This window comes from Anomaloglossus baeobatrachus, chromosome 3 (genome assembly GCF_048569485.1).
Source record: "Anomaloglossus baeobatrachus isolate aAnoBae1 chromosome 3, aAnoBae1.hap1, whole genome shotgun sequence".
Lineage (NCBI taxonomy): Eukaryota > Metazoa > Chordata > Amphibia > Anura > Aromobatidae > Anomaloglossus > Anomaloglossus baeobatrachus.
The window spans coordinates 346,087,906-346,108,496 of NC_134355.1; the positions used below are offsets into that span (position 1 = coordinate 346,087,906).

The 20,591-nt window shown below is 43.0% G+C and overlaps 1 protein-coding gene across 1 annotated transcript in view; it reads left to right on the top strand.

Moving 5' to 3' along the window:
• The window catches only part of CCNC (cyclin C), a 59,529-nt gene that overhangs the window by 18,984 nt on the left and 19,954 nt on the right, over positions 1–20,591 (top strand). The window contains exons 3-6 of the mRNA XM_075340098.1: positions 15,400–15,484; positions 18,000–18,069; positions 18,671–18,722; positions 20,293–20,348. Of these exons, the coding sequence (XP_075196213.1) occupies positions 15,400–15,484; positions 18,000–18,069; positions 18,671–18,722; positions 20,293–20,348 (263 nt within the window). The remainder of the gene's footprint in view (positions 1–15,399; positions 15,485–17,999; positions 18,070–18,670; positions 18,723–20,292; positions 20,349–20,591) is intronic.

A 20,591-nucleotide genomic window follows, 5' to 3' on the forward strand; every position in this document is an offset into this window, starting at 1 on the left:
ATATGATACATGGGGGGGATGTAGCCCAAATCCGATTTTCCATTTTGGAGGTGGTGAAACCCAACCTTAGGGGAGGGGACTTTGATAGGACATTATTGCAGAAGGAATCCGCTTGGATATTCAAAATGGGATCTTTAACCCCAAGGGGGCTGAATGAACAGCTCTCCTTTGGCTGCTTCCTTCCCACCTAGCTTTGAAGCGGTGTCAAAATTTGTATAGTTTAAACCTGTTTTGCTTTACTTTGCAAACCTTCTTTCCTTTTGGAATGGACCATATTGTTGGTAAATATCTATGCATTGTAGTCCTTGCTATGGGAGCCTGGTTACAGATGTACCCTCACCTAGTGGGGGATTTGTCTGACTGGGAATGATTGTATTTCTGTTGAACTTTTTTGACAGTACTTCATACAACACGATGTTATCAGTTTGTTCATCAAATTCCATACTATGCCTATGTAATCTATGTGCCTACTAGGGGTTTGATCTGATATGGCGTCTCTGTATGATCATGTACGCCTCTGTGGTATACACTGTTATCAATAAGGGTCATGTCTGTCGTGGCGTCCTTTTCATTATCTATCTTATTTTTATCCCATAGTCACCACTACCGTCATTGATATATTTAAGGATATATCTATATTAATGGGGGTTAAAGGTGAATATTGTATTCATGGAAGAGGCACTAAGTACTTTTTTACTTACGCCTGCGCATATATATACGGTTTTCTGCACTATCTTATTATCTATATGCAGGCTCCGTTGGTTTTTTGCGCATGCGTTGTGCTTCTATTTACTTCTTCTTAACTTTGGCACCATGAGGCCTCCGTCCACATGTGCGCGCTGCCTGTTTATTTGCGAAGGCGCAGTGGTGATCTGGACGGCGGCGTTCCTGTGGGCGTCACGATTTTCATGATCCTCAGGCATGCGCCGTCCCCTTGTTTACATCCACCTACTTTTTGGCACATGAGGGCCTCCGTCGGCACATGCATGCTGCCATTTAGATTCTGGGCAGGCGCAGTTGTGATGCGGACGGAGGCGCCTACAATATATCAGTCTCCTGGGTTTTTCTCAGGTGTGCGCATTCTATCAGGCATGCGCACAGGTGGCGATATCGGCATTAGCATGATTGCCTTGACCGCCTACAGCTGATCAGAAGACCGTGGGCTATTTAAATCTCCCAGTTTTGTGCAGTTCCATGACGCCTCTCTGGACTATGGCAGTACATTTCTTTCAGCATTGCCTGACTAGCCGTGGATCCTGTGTGATGGGCGCCATGGATCTGCACATCTAATACCCCTTTCTCCCTGGGCAAGTACTATTGTATTACTGTGTTGTTCTGTTATTTTACATGCCTATTTGTGATGTAATGTATGAGTGTGCAATCTAGGTGAACACTTTTTCCAACTTGTTGCTGATAGAACTTATCTTTTTTGTAGCCTCCTGATGAACCACATATTTATTATGTGGGGAAACGCGTTGAGGTGGAGACTGATGTAAATCTTGAATTTAATGGCTTATTTCTGCTAAACTGAATGAAACAGTTGCCATTCCTTGATTTTACAAGAAACAAGGGGACGCTTGGAGAGCACTGACTTACATTCATTTGGACGTTCATGGACAGCAAGCATCCAAAACCTCCTATCTGTGGCGCTGCCTGAATGCTTTTCTGTTTCCAAGTTAAGTCTTGAGCCCTCTGGTCCCACAGAAATTGGAATTTTATATTCTGTATGTGTTCACTGTATTTATTTCACTGTGACCTGTTGGTCTATTTTTTTCCACTGATGGTGTGTTTTACATCTTTAATAATAAAAAATCTTGTTAATGGGAATAACGTACCTTTACTTAGCCTTTGAAAGCTCATCATTTTTATCAGGTGTTATCTTGCCAGTAATGGAAGTGGCAGACCTTTCCATCCCTTTAATTGAACTATAATTTTCCTGATTAGCGGTCCATAGTTCAAGTTATAGATTATTTCCACCGATCTTCCTATATGCACTCCCAGGTATTTAATTGAAGATTGTGCTATAGGAATTCCACATAGACAGCCATCCCTTATTTGTCCCCCCATTGTCCCATGATGCCCCTTTAGGAACATGATCTCGCACTTTTTTTTGTTCTTTTTGAAACCGGAGAATGAGCCAAATTTTTCAATCAAGGCAAGAGTCTGTGGCAAATCCGCACCGGGGTTCCCCATATAAAGTATGATGTCATCAGCAAAATGCGCTGTCTTTACTTCTGAACCCCTTATCTTGATTCCTTTAAAGCTATTTTGTCCCTGTAGTATTCTTGACAACGGCTCGATTGCCAGGTTGAATAAAAGAGGAGATAATGGGCAACCCTGTCTTGTTCCCTTCATCAAAGGGAACACGTCTGATAGAAAGCCCGGAGTGTGTACCCTAGCTCCCGAGTTGGCATAAAGGTTTCTAATGTAAAGTCTCATCTTGCCTACAATCCCTATGGCCTCCATTACCCTGTCTAACCACCTCCAATTTACATTATCAAACGCTTTTTCTGCGTCAAGTGTAACTAGGGCAGGTCTAGCCCCTCCCTCAGTGAGACCCAGTCTAACCGCGTCTACCACTAGAATTGTCTTTCGGATATTGGTGACTGCATTTCTCCCCTTAATAAACCCCACCTGGTGATTCGTAATGATCCTAGGTAAGATCTCGGCCAGTCTATTAGCCATGATCTTGGACATAATTTTTAAATCCTGATTTATGAGCGATATAGGTCTATAACTAGAGGGATCATCCAGGTTCTTGGTTCCCTTGGGGAGTAATTTAATATATGCTATGTTGGAATTTTTGGGTATTTCCGCCCCTCCCAGGAAAGCATTAAAGACTGAGGTTAGATCCGGCGAGATCAGATCCTTCAGAGCCTTATAGAATTCACTGTTAAAACCGTCAGGTCCCCGGTGCCTTGTTGGTGTTAAGCTCCCCAATTGTTCTCGTCACCTCCTCTATTGTGATATCTGCGTTTAAGGCACTCAAATCTTCCTCCGTCAAGCTAGGCATTTGGGTTTGTCTTAGCCACTCTGCCTCATCAGTCATGTCGTTATTCCCTGACCCATATAGTTTTCTATAGTAATCTCCCAGCAGTTTATTAATGTCCTTAGGATCCGTAGTCACCTCTCCCCCCTTTGTTTTCAGTTTAGAGATCACTGTCATCTTTCTGCTGCCCCTTGCCAGATTGGCCAACATCCTTCCCGCCTTGTTGCCAAACCTATGTAAGTCAACCTCCTTGTGCGACCAGAATGGTTGTTCCTTTTTTTTGGCCCATTCGTCAAATCCCTCTTTTGCCTCCAGCCATCTGCCTTTTGTCATGGGAGATCTATTTGTCACATAATTTGTATATGCTACCCGTACTGCTTCACTATGGAAATTATAATTCTCATTGGTTTTCCATTTGATCATGGCTGCGTACCCCACCAGACGGCCCCTTAGGACCGCTTTTGCCGTTTCCCAAAATATCACTGGGGACTCTCTATGTTCCTTATTGTCCTCTGCGAATTCTCCCCACCACTCCTGTAGCACCTTGTGGAAATTATCTTGCCTGAGAAGGAACGATGGGAATCTCCATATGATATCTGTACCTCTCCTGAATTTCTCTCTAATGCCCAATCTCACCGGACTATGATCAGAGATCACCATATTCTCTATCACACAATCTTACGTTCCACTCAGTAAATCTTGCGAGATCCAGAACTGATCAATACGTGACCAGCTATCATGAGGGTGAGAGAAGTGTGTATACTCTGTCATGTGGGTGAGTTAGTCTCCAGATGTCTTTCAGTCCTACGTCTTCTAATGTTACATCCCTATTGTCTAAACTCCTGCCCACATTAGCTGTCCTCTCCTCGCCCCTCCTCCTATCTTCAGCTGAGTCTGGGACGGTGTTAAAATCGCCTCCCACTATAATGTTAGCCTCCCCATCTGCTAATATGGTGGCCTTTATGTCATCATGGAATGTGATTTGTTGTGAATTTGGGCCATAGACATTATAAATACTGAGTTTACCCGCTGGACTAACGATTAAGTGCTGCCACCTTCCATGGTCGTCTGCCTCATGTGCCACTACCTCATGACTGAATTGTTTATTTATTAGGATCATAGTGCCCGCTTTTCTACCTTGTGCCGCTGCCCCGTAAACGGTGCCCACCCAATGTTTCTTCATGCGGAAAAAGTCCCCCCCACCCCCCCAAGTGGGTTTCCTGTAATAAGGCAATGTCTGTCTTTAGTCTTTTCAGATGTCTCAATATCATTGCTCGTTTGTTAGGTGATCTCAGCCCTTTAACATTCCACGTAGTTATCTGTATCATGTTTACCTGTGTATTCTGCTTTTACTACTCCCTCCCCTATGGGCCCCTGCATCAAGGAAGACGAGATGTTCGACACTAGAATCACAGTTGGTACCACAAAATCGACACTCCCTTTCCCCACCTTGCAAATATAACAAATACAACAAAAAGCATGTAACTGTAAAACATATTTTCCCTTCCGAGAAATCCACGGTGCTTTCCGCCACGTTGGTGAGCTCCCCTATTCCTAGCCAAAATATGTAGCTCCCTAATCACCCCCCATAAAATATATGTTCTATCCCCGGACTAACTTGAATAAGCCTTTGAAAATTATGCAAAAATTAGTACAGTATGTCAAAACCTCAGCAAGATTCTCCAGTCCTACTTATCTCTGACTCCAGGTAGCCATCAGTCTGCCCAGAACAAGCCCACTTCATTTGAATTTGGATGACGTTCCTGGACAAAGGAGAAAAAGAAAATAGACCAAGGGGAAAGAAGATGGAGAAAGAAGGAAGAGAAAAAGAAAAAAAAAAAGAGGGGGGGGGGGGGGAAGAGGACCCAGACTTTGGGATGTTTTCCTCTCTTTTCTCCCTTCCCCCTCCTCCTCTCACCTCCTCAACCCTCTCTCCGTAATGCATCCTCCTCAACGCCTCTTCCTGTTTGGGAAGAAAAAAAAAAAAAAAAACAGGCAAAAAAAGGAAAAATAATGAGCGAGTTCCAGTTAAGGTATCATGGTTTCTCTCCCAAGGGTTGGTTCCTGTGTTCCGGGCGAGAATTATGCTGTAGACCCGGGCTTGGCCTCCTTTCCTCCCTGGTCTCGACTTGCTTTTGTCCCCCAAGACGTCCCACATCTCTTCCTGAGCTTGTGGGGGATCCTCTTCTATTATTCCCTTCTCCACTAGCTCCTTTTTCTTGCCTTTCTGACCTAGTCTTGTCGAGCTCTGCCATGAGAATGTTTTCTGCTTCTTTGTAGTCCTTGTAGTATACAAACGAGCCATTGGGGTTTCTAACTTTCAGTGTAGCAGGGTATAATAGCTGGCACTTTACTTTTTTGTTGTACAGAAATGAGCAAATTTTGGTAAATTCTTTTCTCCTTCTGGATACTTCCGCTGAATAATCCCCAAAAATTAGCAGTCTGTTGCCTTGATATTGTAGTGGACGCTTTCGTTCTCTAAAGGCCCTCAATATTTCCTCCTTATGCTTATAATCAAGGCACTTGACAATCACCTGTCTGGCTCTTATCGGGGTATTCTTGTTTGAGTTTTGGCCCTCTCCCTTATTCGCCTCCTGGTGTCTCAGTGGACCCACTCTGTGGGCTCTTTCAACTCTGAATTTCGCCTTTATGCCCAGGGCCTGCGGTAGCTCCAACTCGCATATATTATCCAACTGTCCAATCGACACAGACTCTGGTAACCCGACTATACGTAGGTTGTTTCGTCTCGATCTGTTTTCCAAATCTTCGGCTTTATCCTTCAAGTATTCATTAGATTTTTCTAGAGCTGCTATTTGTGCTTGCATAGCCAGTATTGTCTCCTCGGAGTCAGATATTCTCTGCTCTGATTCTGCCAGTCTAGATGCATGGGCATTTATCTGTTTTTGCATATTAGCTAATGATGTTTGTATGGCTGCCTCAATAGCCACTTTAATCTCTTTTGACAAGTGTGATGTCACTTCTTCAGCCAGTTTTTTTATAGTCCACATTAAGCTTTTGTGTGTACTTGTCTTGGCCTGCAGGTGGTGCTGTTTTCTTAGTTCTCTTTGTCTGGACTGGGCCACTACCTCCATCCCCCAATAACTTGCAGGCTTGTGATGTTGGTGTAGTAGGCTGTTTTTTGTTTCCTTTGTAAGGGGTACTATTAATTCTTACATTTGACTTCCTGTGTGTCTGAGTGGGATTAATCTCCCTGTACTGTTTGTCAGTTTCATCCTCCAACACTGCTGTGTCTCTGAGCTGCCCTGCTTTGCCTGCATCTTCTCTCCCCTCTGCCTCCATATCGCCTTCATCCTCCCATTGCGATCCGCCCTCATCAGTCCCCTGCATCCACCTCTCTCCTGCTGTGTCCTCCTGTGACTCCTCGTTCATATCTCCCTTATCTCTCCCCCTCCAGCTCTGTGTTTGCTTTTCTGTGTCTCCCACCATGCGCTCAGGCTCCTCCCCATCAGGCTCCTCAGCGCCATAATCTTATCTTCTCCTCTGTCCATGTCACAGCTTCTCCAGGCTCCCTCCCCGCTTCCAGCGCTTCTCAGGAGGTACCGTTCCATAGCTGGCTGCTTTAGGTAACCTCCTGTGCTGCTCTCTGTTTGGTGGCTCATCCGGGGGGGTCTTTTTTAGTCAGTTTCTGTGAGGGGTGGCAGGAGCTTCTCTTCTAAGCTTCCACCTCAGCCAGGACCGGATCCGGAAGTAGAACTTGTATTTTTGATAGTTTATATGGTTGTTCACATGTTTGTGATATTACATTTTTATTTTTTTTGCGGACTGATGGGTCCATTCAAAATAGTGGAGTCATATTTGATATTGATGCGGGGGTCGGATCAAAACTATACTGCAAGTTTAGGTGTCCGTGATTCACTTGGATAGCACTCGAATGCCATCTGTTTCATGGACTGTGTGACAGGTTTATCCTCATTTTCAAGTCATAAAACTCAGAGCAACCGCTGGGGCCGCAACGGGCCCCCGGCCCTGACCCACCGCTGGGGCCGCAACGGGCCCCCGGCCCTGACCCACCGCTGGGGCCGCAACGGGCCCCCGGCCCTGACCCACCGCTGGGGCCGCAACGGGCCCCCGGCCCTGACCCACCGCTGGGGCCGCAACGGGCCCCCGGCCCTGACCCACCGCTGGGGCCGCAACGGGCCCCCGGCCCTGACCCACCGCTGGGGCCGCAACGGGCCCCCGGCCCTGACCCACCGCTGGGGCCGCAACGGGCCCCCTGGCCCTGACCCACCGCTGATGTCACCTGTGCCGACCACGACCCACCGCTGATGTCACCTGTGCCGACCACTCGCAAATAAATAAATAAAATTATGTGTATATATGAATGTATGTATGTATGTATATGTATATGTGTATATATATATATATATATATATATATATATATATATATATATATATATATATATATATATATATATATATATATATATATATATATATATATATATATATATATATATATATATATATATAATATGTATGTCCAACAATGTAGACCAGCTCACTCCTGTGAATCACCTGGATCCTCAGCTCACCTGGTTAACTCCGCTGTGCCCGGATCAGGACGTAGGAGTCCATCCATACAAATGTGAACAACAACAAGGCAGAATCCAGCAATAACGTGAGCAATCCAGGATGCTGTTAAAAAAAGTTTCCTTCTTTTTATTCACTGGTAACCAAGGTAAATATCGGGTTGGTTACCCGATATTTACCTTAGTTACCAAGCGCAGCATCTTCCACGCGGCGCTGGGGGCTGGTCACTGGTTGCTGGTGAGCTCACCAGCAACTCGTGTAGCGACGCTCCAGCGATTCCCTACCAGGTCAGGTTGCTGGTGGGATCGCTGGAGCGTCGCAGTGTGACATCTCACCAGCAACCTCCTAGCAACTTACCAGCGATCCCTATCGTTGTTGGGATCGCTGGTAAGTTGCTTAGTGTGACTGGACCTTAAAAGTTACATTTTATGCCTCTTTAAAATTGCTTTAATAATCAACAATGTAGACCAGCTCACTCCTGTGAATCACCTGGATCCTCAGCTGACCTGGTTAACTCCGTTGTGCCCGGATCAGGACGTAGGAGTCCATCCATACAAATGTGAACAACGGCAAAGCAGAGTCCAGCAATAACGTGAGCAATCCAGGATGCTGTTAAAAATTTTTTCCTTCTTTTTATTCATAAATTCATTAAAATATAATGGTCCAAGCAATTCAGAACAGCATTATCGCAGGAAAATAGCGCAGATAGGACTACGCGTTTCAGCGGTAAAATCTGCCTTCTTCACAGTCCAGAATCTGATCTGCTTTCCAAACATAGAACCTTATATACATCTCACTCCCATCAGGGTAATTACTAACATGTGTGAGAGATTTAAAAACATAAGCTAGAAAAGCAAATCAAACATGTAAGCTATCCGCATATTAATCAATATACAGCATGCATAAGAGTTATAAGGAAAGGATTCAACATTTTGGAGAGAAATACAATCAGAAAATCCAATAACTTGACCATAAAATTATTTTTTAAGTGATACAAAAGCCTAACACAGTAGTAATAGCCAGCAACATATAATGCAACAATGTATCAATAGTGCATAATGATATCCATATGATTGTTAAAGCCCTGTGGCATGCGAGTCCCCAGCTCAAATATTCACCTACTCTCTCTTGCAAGCACTTTTTTATGAAAATCTCCCCCTCTCAATGGTCTTTTTACATGCTCTATGCCCATAAAAGAAAAACCGCGTAAATCCCCATTGTGTTTTTTTGAAAAATGTCGGGATACTACTGATGCACCAACCATTGGCAAATTGCTAGCATCTGAAAGATGTTTGCGGATTCTGGTTTTAAGGGGGTTCATCGTGCAGCCTACATATTGCATGCGGCATATATTGCAATTAATTAGATAAACTACATTCTCCGTATTACAGTTTATAAAACGAACATTAAACTGTTTTTCATTGGAAATAGATGTAAATATTTTAGACTTATTAGCAAAACCGCAGCACTTACAGATATTAGCACCGCATTTAAAAAATCCTATTGTTTTTAACCAGTTGCTAGGGGAGAATTTGTCTGGATCTTTGAACATGCTAGGTGATAATAATGTAGCTAAGGTTGGGGCTCTTTTTGCCACAAAGGCAATATCATTATTTTCCACAATGTTTTTCAAAATATCATTCTGAGATAATAACGGAAGATATTTTCTGATAATTTTGACAATAGAATTAAACTGGGGACTATAGTTGGTGCTGAAAACTACCCCAGACTTTTTGGAGTCAAACTGTCTTTTTTTCTTAGTAGAATCCAACAGCTTAACCCTATCAATGCCTGCTATTTTTTTCTTGGCTCTCTCCAAAGACCAATTGGGATACCCCCTTTTTTTTAAATTGTTACAAGTTATTTCAATTTCTTCCTCCAATCTATCACTAGATGTGGTATTCCTTTTTAGTCTAATAAGCTCCCCCACAGGAATATTCTGAATGACATGTTTGGGATGACTAGAGGAAGCCATTAAAATACTATTGCATGCAGTAGGTTTTTTATAGGGAGATATCAAGACCTTATTGCTATCCAAATCTGCGGTCAATTTTAGGTCCAAGAAGTTTGTTGATACCTCATGACTACTACTCGTAAATTTTAGATTGAAATCATTTGAATCCAAATAAGAAGAAAAAACCTTCGCAGACGAGAGACTACCCCTCCAGACAAATATCAGATCATCAATAAATCTACCCAGCCAAACAATATTATCCTTGTATGGGTTATCAATGTTAAAAATATAATTTTCCTCCCACACGGACATAACCAGGTTAGCTAGGGAAGGTGAAAACTTAGCGCCCATGCTCACGCCTTGTGTCTGGAGGAAGTATCTCTCATCAAACGAAAAATAATTGTGACTTAAAAGAAACTGAATTGAAGAGACAATAAACTTCTGGATGGAATCCTCGTAATTACTGTATCTGGACAAATAATATGTGATACATCGTATCGCGACGTGATGGGGGATAGAGGGATATAACCCCACCACATCGCAAGATAGCCACATATAGTCAGATTGCCAGTGAAATTTTTCCATAATCTGTATCATACTTTTGGAATCTTTAAGGTGACTTGGTGTTAATGGCACTAGGGGTTGAAGATAAAAATCCACCAACTCCCCTCGTTTCTCACTGAATGACCCTATCCCAGACACAATAGGTCTGAGAGGGGGAGGAAAAACCTCTTTATGAACTTTGGGGAGTGAGTGGTATATTGGGACAATCGGTGTTTCACAAAAGATAAACTTCTTAATTCTATCTGAAATAGCACCCATACTGATCCCCTCCTGTAACAGATGTAATAATTCAGAATTAAATGAATTAGTTGGATTTGATGGCAATTCAACATAGGTGCTACTATTTTCCAGATCCAACAAGTTCACTTTCCTGTATAAACCAGCATTGAGAGCTACAACAGCGCCCCCCTTGTCCGCCTGGACAATAAGGAGATCGCTGTTTGCTCTCAGCTCATTAATTGCCCTATGTTCAGAAGTACTCAGATTGAATTTAACCTCTTGATGTTCCACCTGGTTGTAAAGAGACACCAACTCACTTTCAATTGTTTCCTGAAAAAAATCAAGGAAAGGAGGTCTCGATTTTACTGGGTAAAATATAGGATTACGAGTCTGAAACCTGTCATTTAAATTCACCCTATGCTCCAGCTCTGTCTCCCCCTCTAGTTGTCTTAGATTGGAGACCGCTACCTGTTCACTAAAATGAATACAATTATTATCCAATGATACACTGGTAGATGATAAATCATTATACACATGAATATTATCCTCATTATAATGAACTTTAAGGGTCAAATTGCGTGCAAATCTATTGATATCAACAATAGTGTCAAATTGAGTTTTTTGACTGGAGAGAAACCTAGTCCTTTAGACAAAAGTCCAATTTGTGAATCTGTCAGAATATAACTAGAAAGATTAAATATAGGAATCTCTGTTAATGGCGCTTGCGGAACGTCATATGATAGACTTTTGGACTTATGTTTCCTTCCTCCCCTCTTGCAAGATCGTTTTTTGGCAAGGCACCTTCTTGCTGGAAGTTCCTTTTTTGGTGTTTTTTTCCACCAGTCTGAATACTGGCTACTGAAGCAACCGAGGAGTCCGTTAATTCATCCGATGTTTCTCCAAAAGAGGTATCATAATTGGCCGTGGAATTGAAGGATACCTTAGGTTTCTTTTACCAAGGCTTGTATTTTCTCAAAATGGAGGGAGGATTACTAGCCCAATTATACATTTTATCATTCTTATAATCCTCAAGATCTCTCAAGAATTTTCTTTTCTTTATGGCTATAATGGAATTCTCCCTTCTCTTTAAGTTGTTATACATACAGTCCTGGAATTTAGTAATGGTGTCTGAAATTTCCAGATCCTTAACCGAGTTTTTAATAGTTTCAATTTCTTTATTAATTTTAACAAGTTCTTTATCTTCCTCCTCTATAATCAATTTAAGTGAACACTCACTCAGAATAATGTCCCAGTTTTTTTGAAAGTCCGCTCCATAAGCAGTAGTAGATTGTTTTTTTCAATCTGAGACGACGCGGTATCATTTTCCTTTCCAAATAACCATTAAGGGAATTGTGGTCCCACCAGAGCTTTTGCTCCTTGCGCAAGGATTGCTCCAAATTATTTAGTATGGAGTTAGTACTTTCAACAACAGGACAATTTTCATTTATATCTTCCTGAAAAATACTGGCAAGCTTATTGAGACGTACCGTATGGTCATGTGTATCTCCCATGGAATCCTTGGATGGTAACATGCTGTATTCAGTTGATCAATAAAGGTAAATCCTGCTATAGTAAAAGGCTGTTCTTTGTGGAGACAAGCACGGTCAAAGCTCCCAACAGCATATGAGTCCAACAATGTAGACCATGATTACAGCAATCCTTCAAAGAGGGATACCACTTAGAAATAGATTATTAAAGCAATTTTAAGAGGCATAAAATGTAACTTTTAATCTAGTTATATTAAAAGCTTTTTATCAAGCTAGTAACCCAAAGCTCACTGGACTGCTGGTGCTATGTGAGCTTGGGCTTAGGACCTCTGACCTCCTATGTGTTTCCAGAGTCCCCTGATGATTCTAGAGAGATGAAACGCGTCGGGACGAGGGCCAGGAACATTTTAGGGGCACTAAGAGAGGGTTAGATGTGGTCTGCCCTTGTGAGGGCGGAAGTCATTGGGGTAACAGATACTATTAGTTTTCCTCAGGGATATTATAGGGCCAGCTGGATGCTGTGAGGACCCATAGAGGCAGATTCGTTTACCCCAAGCTGCGATGAATGGGTGAGATAATTTACAACTCATTCTGTAAATAAGCCTTAATATTTGTGGATTCCTCCTTTGAGGGCCACTTCACGCTATATGGTTTTATATTGAGTTAATTTTGATAATTTTTTTGGCACTCATTATTGGGACCACTGTCTCTTCCTTGAGTGAGATTATCATGCTCAATATTTTCTTTATGTATGTTTTGTTTTTTTGATTATTTTGTTATATGTCGTAGGCTCCCTGGACATTACGCTTTTAAGCTGGTTGCACCAGCAGTCCAGTGAGCTTTGGGTTACTAGCTTGATAAAAAGCTTTTAATATAACTAGATTAAAGGCCCCGTCACACTAAGCAACATCGCTAGCAACATCGCTGCTAACGAACAACTTTTGTGACGTTGCTAGCGATGTTGCTGTGTGTGACATCCAGCAACAACCTGGCCCCTGCTGTGAGGTCGTTGGTTGTTGCTGAATGTCCTGGGCCATTTTTTAGTTGTTGCTGTCCTGCTGTGAAGCACAGATCGCTGTGTGTGACAGCAAGACAGCAACAACTAAATGTGCAGGCAGCAGGAGCCGGCTTCTGCGGAGGCTGGTAACCAATGTAAACATCGGGTAACCAAGAAGCCCTGTCCTTGGTTACCCGATATTTATCTTTACCAGCCTCCGCCGCTCTCACTGTCAGTGCCGGCTCCTGCTCTGTGCACATGTAGCTGCAGGACACATCGGGTTAATTAACCCGATGTGTGCTGTAGCTAGGAGAGCAGGGAGCCAGCGCTAAGCAGTGTGCGCTACTCCCTGCTCTGTGCACATTTAGCTGCAGCATACATCGGGTAATTAACCCGATGTGTGCTGTAACTAGGAGAGCAGGGAGCCAGTGCTCGGTGTGCACTGCTTCCTGCACGTGTAGCTCCGTGCACTGGTAACCAAGGTAAATATCGGGTTGGTTACCCGATATTTACCTTAGTTACCAAGCGCAGCATCTTCCACGCGGCGCTGGGGGCTGGTCACTGGTTTCTGGTGAGCTCACCAGCAACTCGTGTAGCGACGCTCCAGCGATCCCTGCCAGGTCAGGTTGCTGGTGGGATCGCTGGAGCGTCGCAGTGTGACATCTCACCAGCAACCTCCTAGCAACTTACCAGCGATCCCTATCGTTGTTGGGATCGCTGGTAAGTTGCTTAGTGTGACTGGACCTTAAAAGTTACATTTTATGCCTCTTAAAATTGCTTTAATAATCAACAATGTAGACCAGCTCACTCCTGTGAATCACCTGGATCCTCAGCTGACCTGGTTAACTCCGTTGTGCCCGGATCAGGACGTAGGAGTCCATCCATACAAATGTGAACAACGGCAAAGCAGAGTCCAGCAATAACATGAGCAATCCAGGATGCTGTTAAAAATTTTTTCCTTTTTATTCATAAATTCATTAAAATATAATGGTCCAAGCAATTCAGAACAGCATTATCGCAGGAAAATAGCGCAGATAGGACTACGCGTTTCAGCGGTAAAATCTGCCTTCTTCACGGTCCAGAATCTGATCTGCTTTCCAAACATAGAAAAAATACTATTGCATGCAGTAGATTTTTTTTATAGGGAGATATCAAGACCTTATTGCTATCCAAATCTGCGGTCAATTTTAAGTCCAAGAAGTTTGTTGATACCTCATGACTACTACTCGTAAATTTTAGATAGAAATCATTCGAATCCAAATAAGAAAAAAAAACCTTCGCAGACGAGAGACTACCCCTCCAGACAAATATCAGATCATCAATAAATCTACCCAGCCAAACAATATTATCCTTGTATGGGTTATCAATGTTAAAAATATAATTTTCCTCCCACACGGACATAACCAGGTTAGCTAGGGAAGGTGAAAACTTAGCGCCCATGCTCACGCCTTGTGTCTGGAGGAAGTATCTCTCATCAAACGAAAAATAATTGTGACCCAAAAGAAACTGAATTGAAGAGACAATAAACTTCTGGATGGAATCCTCGTAATTACTGTATCTGGACAAATATGTGATACATCGTATCGCGAAAAAAAAACATTGAGGGGGGAGATTTTCATAAAGTGCTAGCAAGATAGAGTAGGTGGATATTTGAGCTGGGGACTCGCATGCCACAGGGCTTTAACAATCATATGGATATCATTATGCACTATTGATACATTGTTGCATTATATGTTGCTGGCTATTACTAATGTGTTATGCTTTTGTATCACTTAAAAAATAATTTTATGGTCAGGTTATTGGATTTTCTGATTGTATTTCTCTCCAAAATGCTGAATTCTTTCCTTATAACTCTTATGCATGCTGTATATTGATTAATATGCGGATAGCTTACATGTTTGATTTGCTTTTCTAGCTTATGTTTTTAAATCTCTCACACATGTTAGTAATTACCCTGATGGGAGTGAGATGTATATAAGGTTCTATGTTTGGAAAGCAGATCAGATTCTGGACCGTGAAGAAGGCGGATTTTACCGCTGAAACGCGTAGTCCTATCTGCGCTATTTTCCTGCGATAATGCTGTTCTGAATTGCTTGGACCATTATATTTTAATGAATTTATGAATAAAAAGGAAAAAAATTTTAACAGCATCCTGGATTGCTCACGGTATTGCTGGACTCTGCCTTGTTGTTGTATGTATGTATATATATATATATATATGTGTGTGTATATATATATATATATATATATATATATATATATATATATATATATATATATATATTTTAGATATTTTTTATATATTTATATCACCCTTCTGACCTGAATCCTAGTTTATTCTCGAGGTGGTGATCCTAGCGATTATTAGACTTTTGGGATATTTTATATGAACTTGATTTATGTGATAAACAAGTATTGTGGCTCTGTTCACTTCTGCATCCGGAGTATGACCGTTGTAAGATACCCGTGGGTCGTATGCTCAAGCAGTGGGTATCCTGTAGATGTGACGTCAGGGCTCAGCTTCTCTTCTGAATGCAGGAGTGAGTGTAGAGGACCTCTTTAAGTTTCATATTGTTAAGTTAATGTAGCATGCTGTGTGATATGCAAATGGTTTATTTAGTCTTTTATTTTTTTAGTCATCCAAGCTTTAGGGGAACACCTTAAGTTAAGACAGCAAGTCATCGCCACTGCTACTGTTTACTTCAAAAGGTTCTATGCTCGGTAAGTTTAGCAGCTTGATAATCCTTGTCATGATGTGTTATTCATTGTGTAGCAATTTGTAATCTTGTACTGACCCTAGGCAATCAGTCAACACAGGAATGGGGGTACTCCTCTGTCAGCTGGGCCCATACATCGCTAATAGGGCATTTACAGAGGAATAAATATTTGTATTCAGATGATTGTATCAAGCCATTTGGATATAAAACCTCACAAATATATTAGAGCGTAAAGGTTCCAAGTACATTATAAATATTGTATCAAGGCAAAAAATGTCTGACATAAAATAGTGCTTAGTCGTGGTTATTTTCCCACTAGCATGCCTATACACCTTATGCAAGGGGCTACAAAACGAGATTTTATATTCTTGTCTGTTACATGTCTGTACTAATGTTCTAGAGCCCATATGTCAAACTCTGGGCCACAGTCTTATTTTATTACCACTGCAATGTCAGGCGCCCATTATTCAGAGTGGAAGGCTTATGTGGGGCCCACTGCTCCGTATGGAGGGCTTATGTGGGGCCCGCTGCTCCGTATGGAGGGCTTATGTGGGGCCCGCTGCTCCGTATGGAGGGCTTATGTGGGGCCCGCTTTTCCGTATGGAGGGCTTATGTGGGGCCAGCTGTTCCGTATGGAGGGCTTATGTGGGGCCCGCTGTTCCGTATGGAGGGCTTATGTGGGGCCCGCTGTTCCGTATGGAGGGCTTATGTGGGGCCCGCTGTTCCGTATGGAGGGCTTATGTGGGGCCCGCTGTTCCGTATGGAGGGCTTATGTGGGGCCGCTGTTCCGTATGGAGGGCTTATGTGGGGCCCGCTGTTCCGTATGGAGGGCTTATGTGGGGCCCGCTGTTCCGTATGGAGGGCTTATCTGGGGCCCAGGACTAAGTTGGCCCACAACTTGGTCCATTTTTTTAACTTTGGCCCTCTGTGCACTTGAGTTTGACATCCCTATTCTAGAAGGTGCTAGCAGCGCGAAGTGGTACAACTACTGAGTCTGTACTGTGGTATTGTACTAAAAACGCTGGCACTTAGCTCTTTTACAGTAGGAACAAAAATACTATTGTAGATATTCAAAGGAATAAGGGACTTGGTTGCTATAATTTGAAGGGATTTTCTGACTTAAAGTGCACCTGTCAGGTGTAATAGGCACCCAGAACCATGAGCTGTTCTGGGTGAATATTGCTAATCCTTGCCTTTGTCCCTGTATCTAGTAGCAAACATAAAGATCTTTAGAAGAAGTGTTTCTAAAGATCTTTTATCATATGCTAATGAGGCCAGCGACTAGGTGGAAGGGTGTTAGTTCCCCTGGTTAGTCGGCCCCCTTAGCAGGTAAGCACGTCTCTGTGGGCGTGCTAACATGCTAATGAATGTGCAGCATCAGAGGCATGGTCGCGCTCACCTCCTGTTGCCACTGCTGGTTTTTGGCTCAGTGTGCAAGATTAGAACATCCCTGGACTTCCAAGGCGGGCTTCCATGTTAAGGGGGACGACTAGCCAATGGAAATAACGCCCTTGCGACTAGTCGCTGGCCTCATTAACACATGATAAAAAATCTTTAGAATATACTTGTTATAAAGATTTCTTTATGTCTACTACTACATAAAGGGATGGTTAGGCAGGGATTAGCAATATGTACCCAGATTGTGGTTCTGGGTGCATATTGCACCTGACAGGTTCCCTTTAATTAAAAATCAGCATACAGGCTTCAGTAAAGCGACAACGAGCAAACGTATTCTCGCCAGTTTCATCACTGCCATTGCCGGCTCACTTTCTAATTTATTCCTGATGGCCCTCTGTTTTCATTGGATGCAGCATTCACATCCTGTGCACTCCACATATCTGCTATGTCTGCATCCCCAACTATTTCAGCTCAGCAACCCCATTTCATTCTGCTGGTCATCTAATTACCTTTGAGATCAGTGGTGAAATACCCCACATGATTGATTGCTGCAAGGATAAACGAAGACCAGCAGGGAGGAATAGGGAACTTTTACTGGAATGGTAGGGATAAAATGGACAAGTGATTACACAGGACTGATAAGAGCCCTGTCAGGAGCTTAGAGGGAGGAGGGAAAGAGTTGAGCAGCAAAATGATGTATAGAAATCAATAGGCTGCAGAGAAGTGACTGGGATGTTGGGAGTTAACTTTTCTTGTAACTACTGCACTTATTTGGGCCAGCTCTGATGATAAAGCTCCATGGAAACAAGCTGCACACTATGTAAAATAAAAGCTTTCATTGCAGGAGAGTCACAGAAAATAGAAAAAGCAAGACAATGAAAAGTTATTTCCACTCTGTTTCACTAATGAAAGCAACTTATTCACTTGAGAATACCCCTTTCTTGCTAAAGCTTCATATTTTGTTCACCATTTGCCTAAATCTTTGTCACTGGGGTTCTGAGTACATCCCATATATGCAGCAGACAGAAAAGTCACTAGTGCTGTAATAAGTGGGCACTCAGAAATAGAAAGGCAAGCAATTTGTTTCAATCTTCTTCATATGTTTTTTTTTGTTTTTGCAGGTATTCTTTAAAAAGTATAGACCCTGTATTAATGGCACCTACCTGCGTCTTTTTGGCATCCAAAGTAGAGGTAAGGCAAAGACTTTTCAGGCTCTGTGCGCACTAGTGCGTTTTTCCTGCGGATTTACCCGCGGATTTGCCGCGGAAATTTCTTGAGAAATGTCTGCAATCTTTGTGCAGACATTTCCCAGCAAATTCTATGGTAAAAAAAAAAAAGCTGTGCGCACTGGTGCGGATTTTTCTCAAGAAATTTCCTTGAGAAGAATTTCTCGAGAAACTTTCTTGAGAAAATGAACATGTCCATTATTTCCGCAGGTACCCTGCGGATTTCGGCAGTACAGCCTGCAAAACTCCGCAGGGAACCACCCGCGGGAAAATTGCGGCAATTCCGCGGCTATTCCGCGGCAAATCCGCGGCAAATCCACATGCGGATTTGGTGCGGATTGTTTCCGGAGGTCCGGAAATCTTTCACTCCCAGAAGTTTCTCAAGAAATTTTCTTGAGAAACTTCTCATTTCTAGTGCGCACATAGCCTCAAGGTGTTTTACTCCATAAACATGTAAACGCTTCGGAGTGAATGGATCGGACCAAAGTGTAATCTACTTACCATCTCCACATTGTGATTGAGATTTATGAGGCTTGTGTAGAAAAATACTTTTCTTTCCATTTCAGGAATTTGGTGTTGTTTCAAACACAAGGTTAATCTCTGCTGCTACTTCTGTGTGTAAGTATCTATAGGTGAGCATGAGGTCAGGAACTATTGGAAACCCCGAGAACTGCCACAAATGGGGAACCCAGTGCATTATACAGTGCCCATTTATCTTAGTGTGTGCATGTAATGCTCTAGTGTGAGGTCTAGCTGCTTATCTGGGCCTTCATTATGCAAAAAGCAGTATTAAATGATAACTTGTGCAGCCATGTGCTCCAGAGGTATTGTCCATTATAGCCTTGAAAAATGACAATTGCCCATGAGGCTGAGACCTTCAGTCAACTGTCCTACATGGTGTAGGAGTTAGGACATCTCGTCTGCCACACAGTGTTATACTTCGTGAAGAATTAATTTTGGTTTTTGAGGTTCTTAAAGGAGTTGTCCGACAAACTCCAAAAAAAAATGTAAGTTAATCTGTGCTGTATTGTCATTTAAAACACCCCTACATTATTTTTTTGTTTTCTAACTTTTGTTTCTCTTGATTTTTCACTTTATTCTCTGTAGCTCTTTGTTTACATTCAGCACAACTTAACTGACATGTTTGACTGCCAAACCCACAGTCACAGCTGGCACCGCCCCCGTCCTCAGTGTCCAGCCCCGCCCCCTGCCAGCCCCGCCATATGCCCGCCCTCTGCACACACATTCCCTGTCAGTATTCTGCCCCAGCACCTGATAGATAAATGAGTACTATGTAATGAAAATTATATATAGCCCCTAATGTGAGTCTATAGGATACACACACACACACACACACACACACACACACACACACACACACACACACACACACACACACACACCCCTAGAGTTATATAATATATATAAGTCTCGTCTCTGCCCCCCTGCTGTCACCCATGAGCTCTCTTCTCTGCCCCCCCACTCTGTCAGCTGTGCACGCTCTTCTCTGCCCCCCCCCTCTCCTCACCCATGCAGCATGCTGTCTCTTCTCCTCCATGCTGTGATGATGATTGCAGTGTCCTTACAGCTGAGCGATACAGAGCTCAGTGCTGTTGTTCGCTGGTGTCAGGTGACATCCCTGCTTCTGACTGTATTCAGAAGCGAGGAGCACGGGAGGCTGCATTCATCAGAGACAGCGCACGGGGAAGGGGGGTCACAGTTGCCCGGGCACCATACAACATAATGAGCTGAGGACACTGTTGGGCAAACAGCGCTCACAGTGTCCTAGACAGAGCGGGCAACCCTGTGTTTTGTCCAGCACATACAGGGCACAGGGAGGGGGCGGGGCTCATCGCACTGTACCCGCCCAGCAGGGCGGCAACATGCAGTGGCAGATTTGCATGTCAACATGGTCCTGCCCATGTTGACATGAAATGACCGGAAGTAGCAAAATCACAGCAGGAGCAGTCACATGACCCCTCTGAGCCGGGGGAGAGGGGCTGACAGCAGGGCAGGTAAGTGGTCACTATCTACTTACCTGCCCCAATGTAGCCCAATAGTGTAAATAATTGAAAAAAATCAAAATAAGCCGGATAACCCTTTTAATACTTTGCCTATTCCTTATTTAGTGTTATGAGAAAACATGTTTACACCATCATTAAACAAATACTATTTTCCTCTTTAACAGTAAAAACTAGGTTTTCCTATGCATTTCCTAAAGAGTTTCCCTACAGGATGAACCATGTAAGTAGGAGATGGCCATTTTTTTTACATTGTCCTATAGACATAGGATTACCTGATTGTTTGTTTGTTGCAGCCTTTTTCTTTTATTGTGATATGAATAGACTTAGATGTTCGGATGACTGAATAGATCTCGTAGCTAATTATACACTGAACAGGACTTGCCTAATGTACGGCCCGGTCAGGAAAACGTGGGTCTAATGACTCCTGTCTACAGACGTTCAGCTGTTGCACCCCAAGTACAGT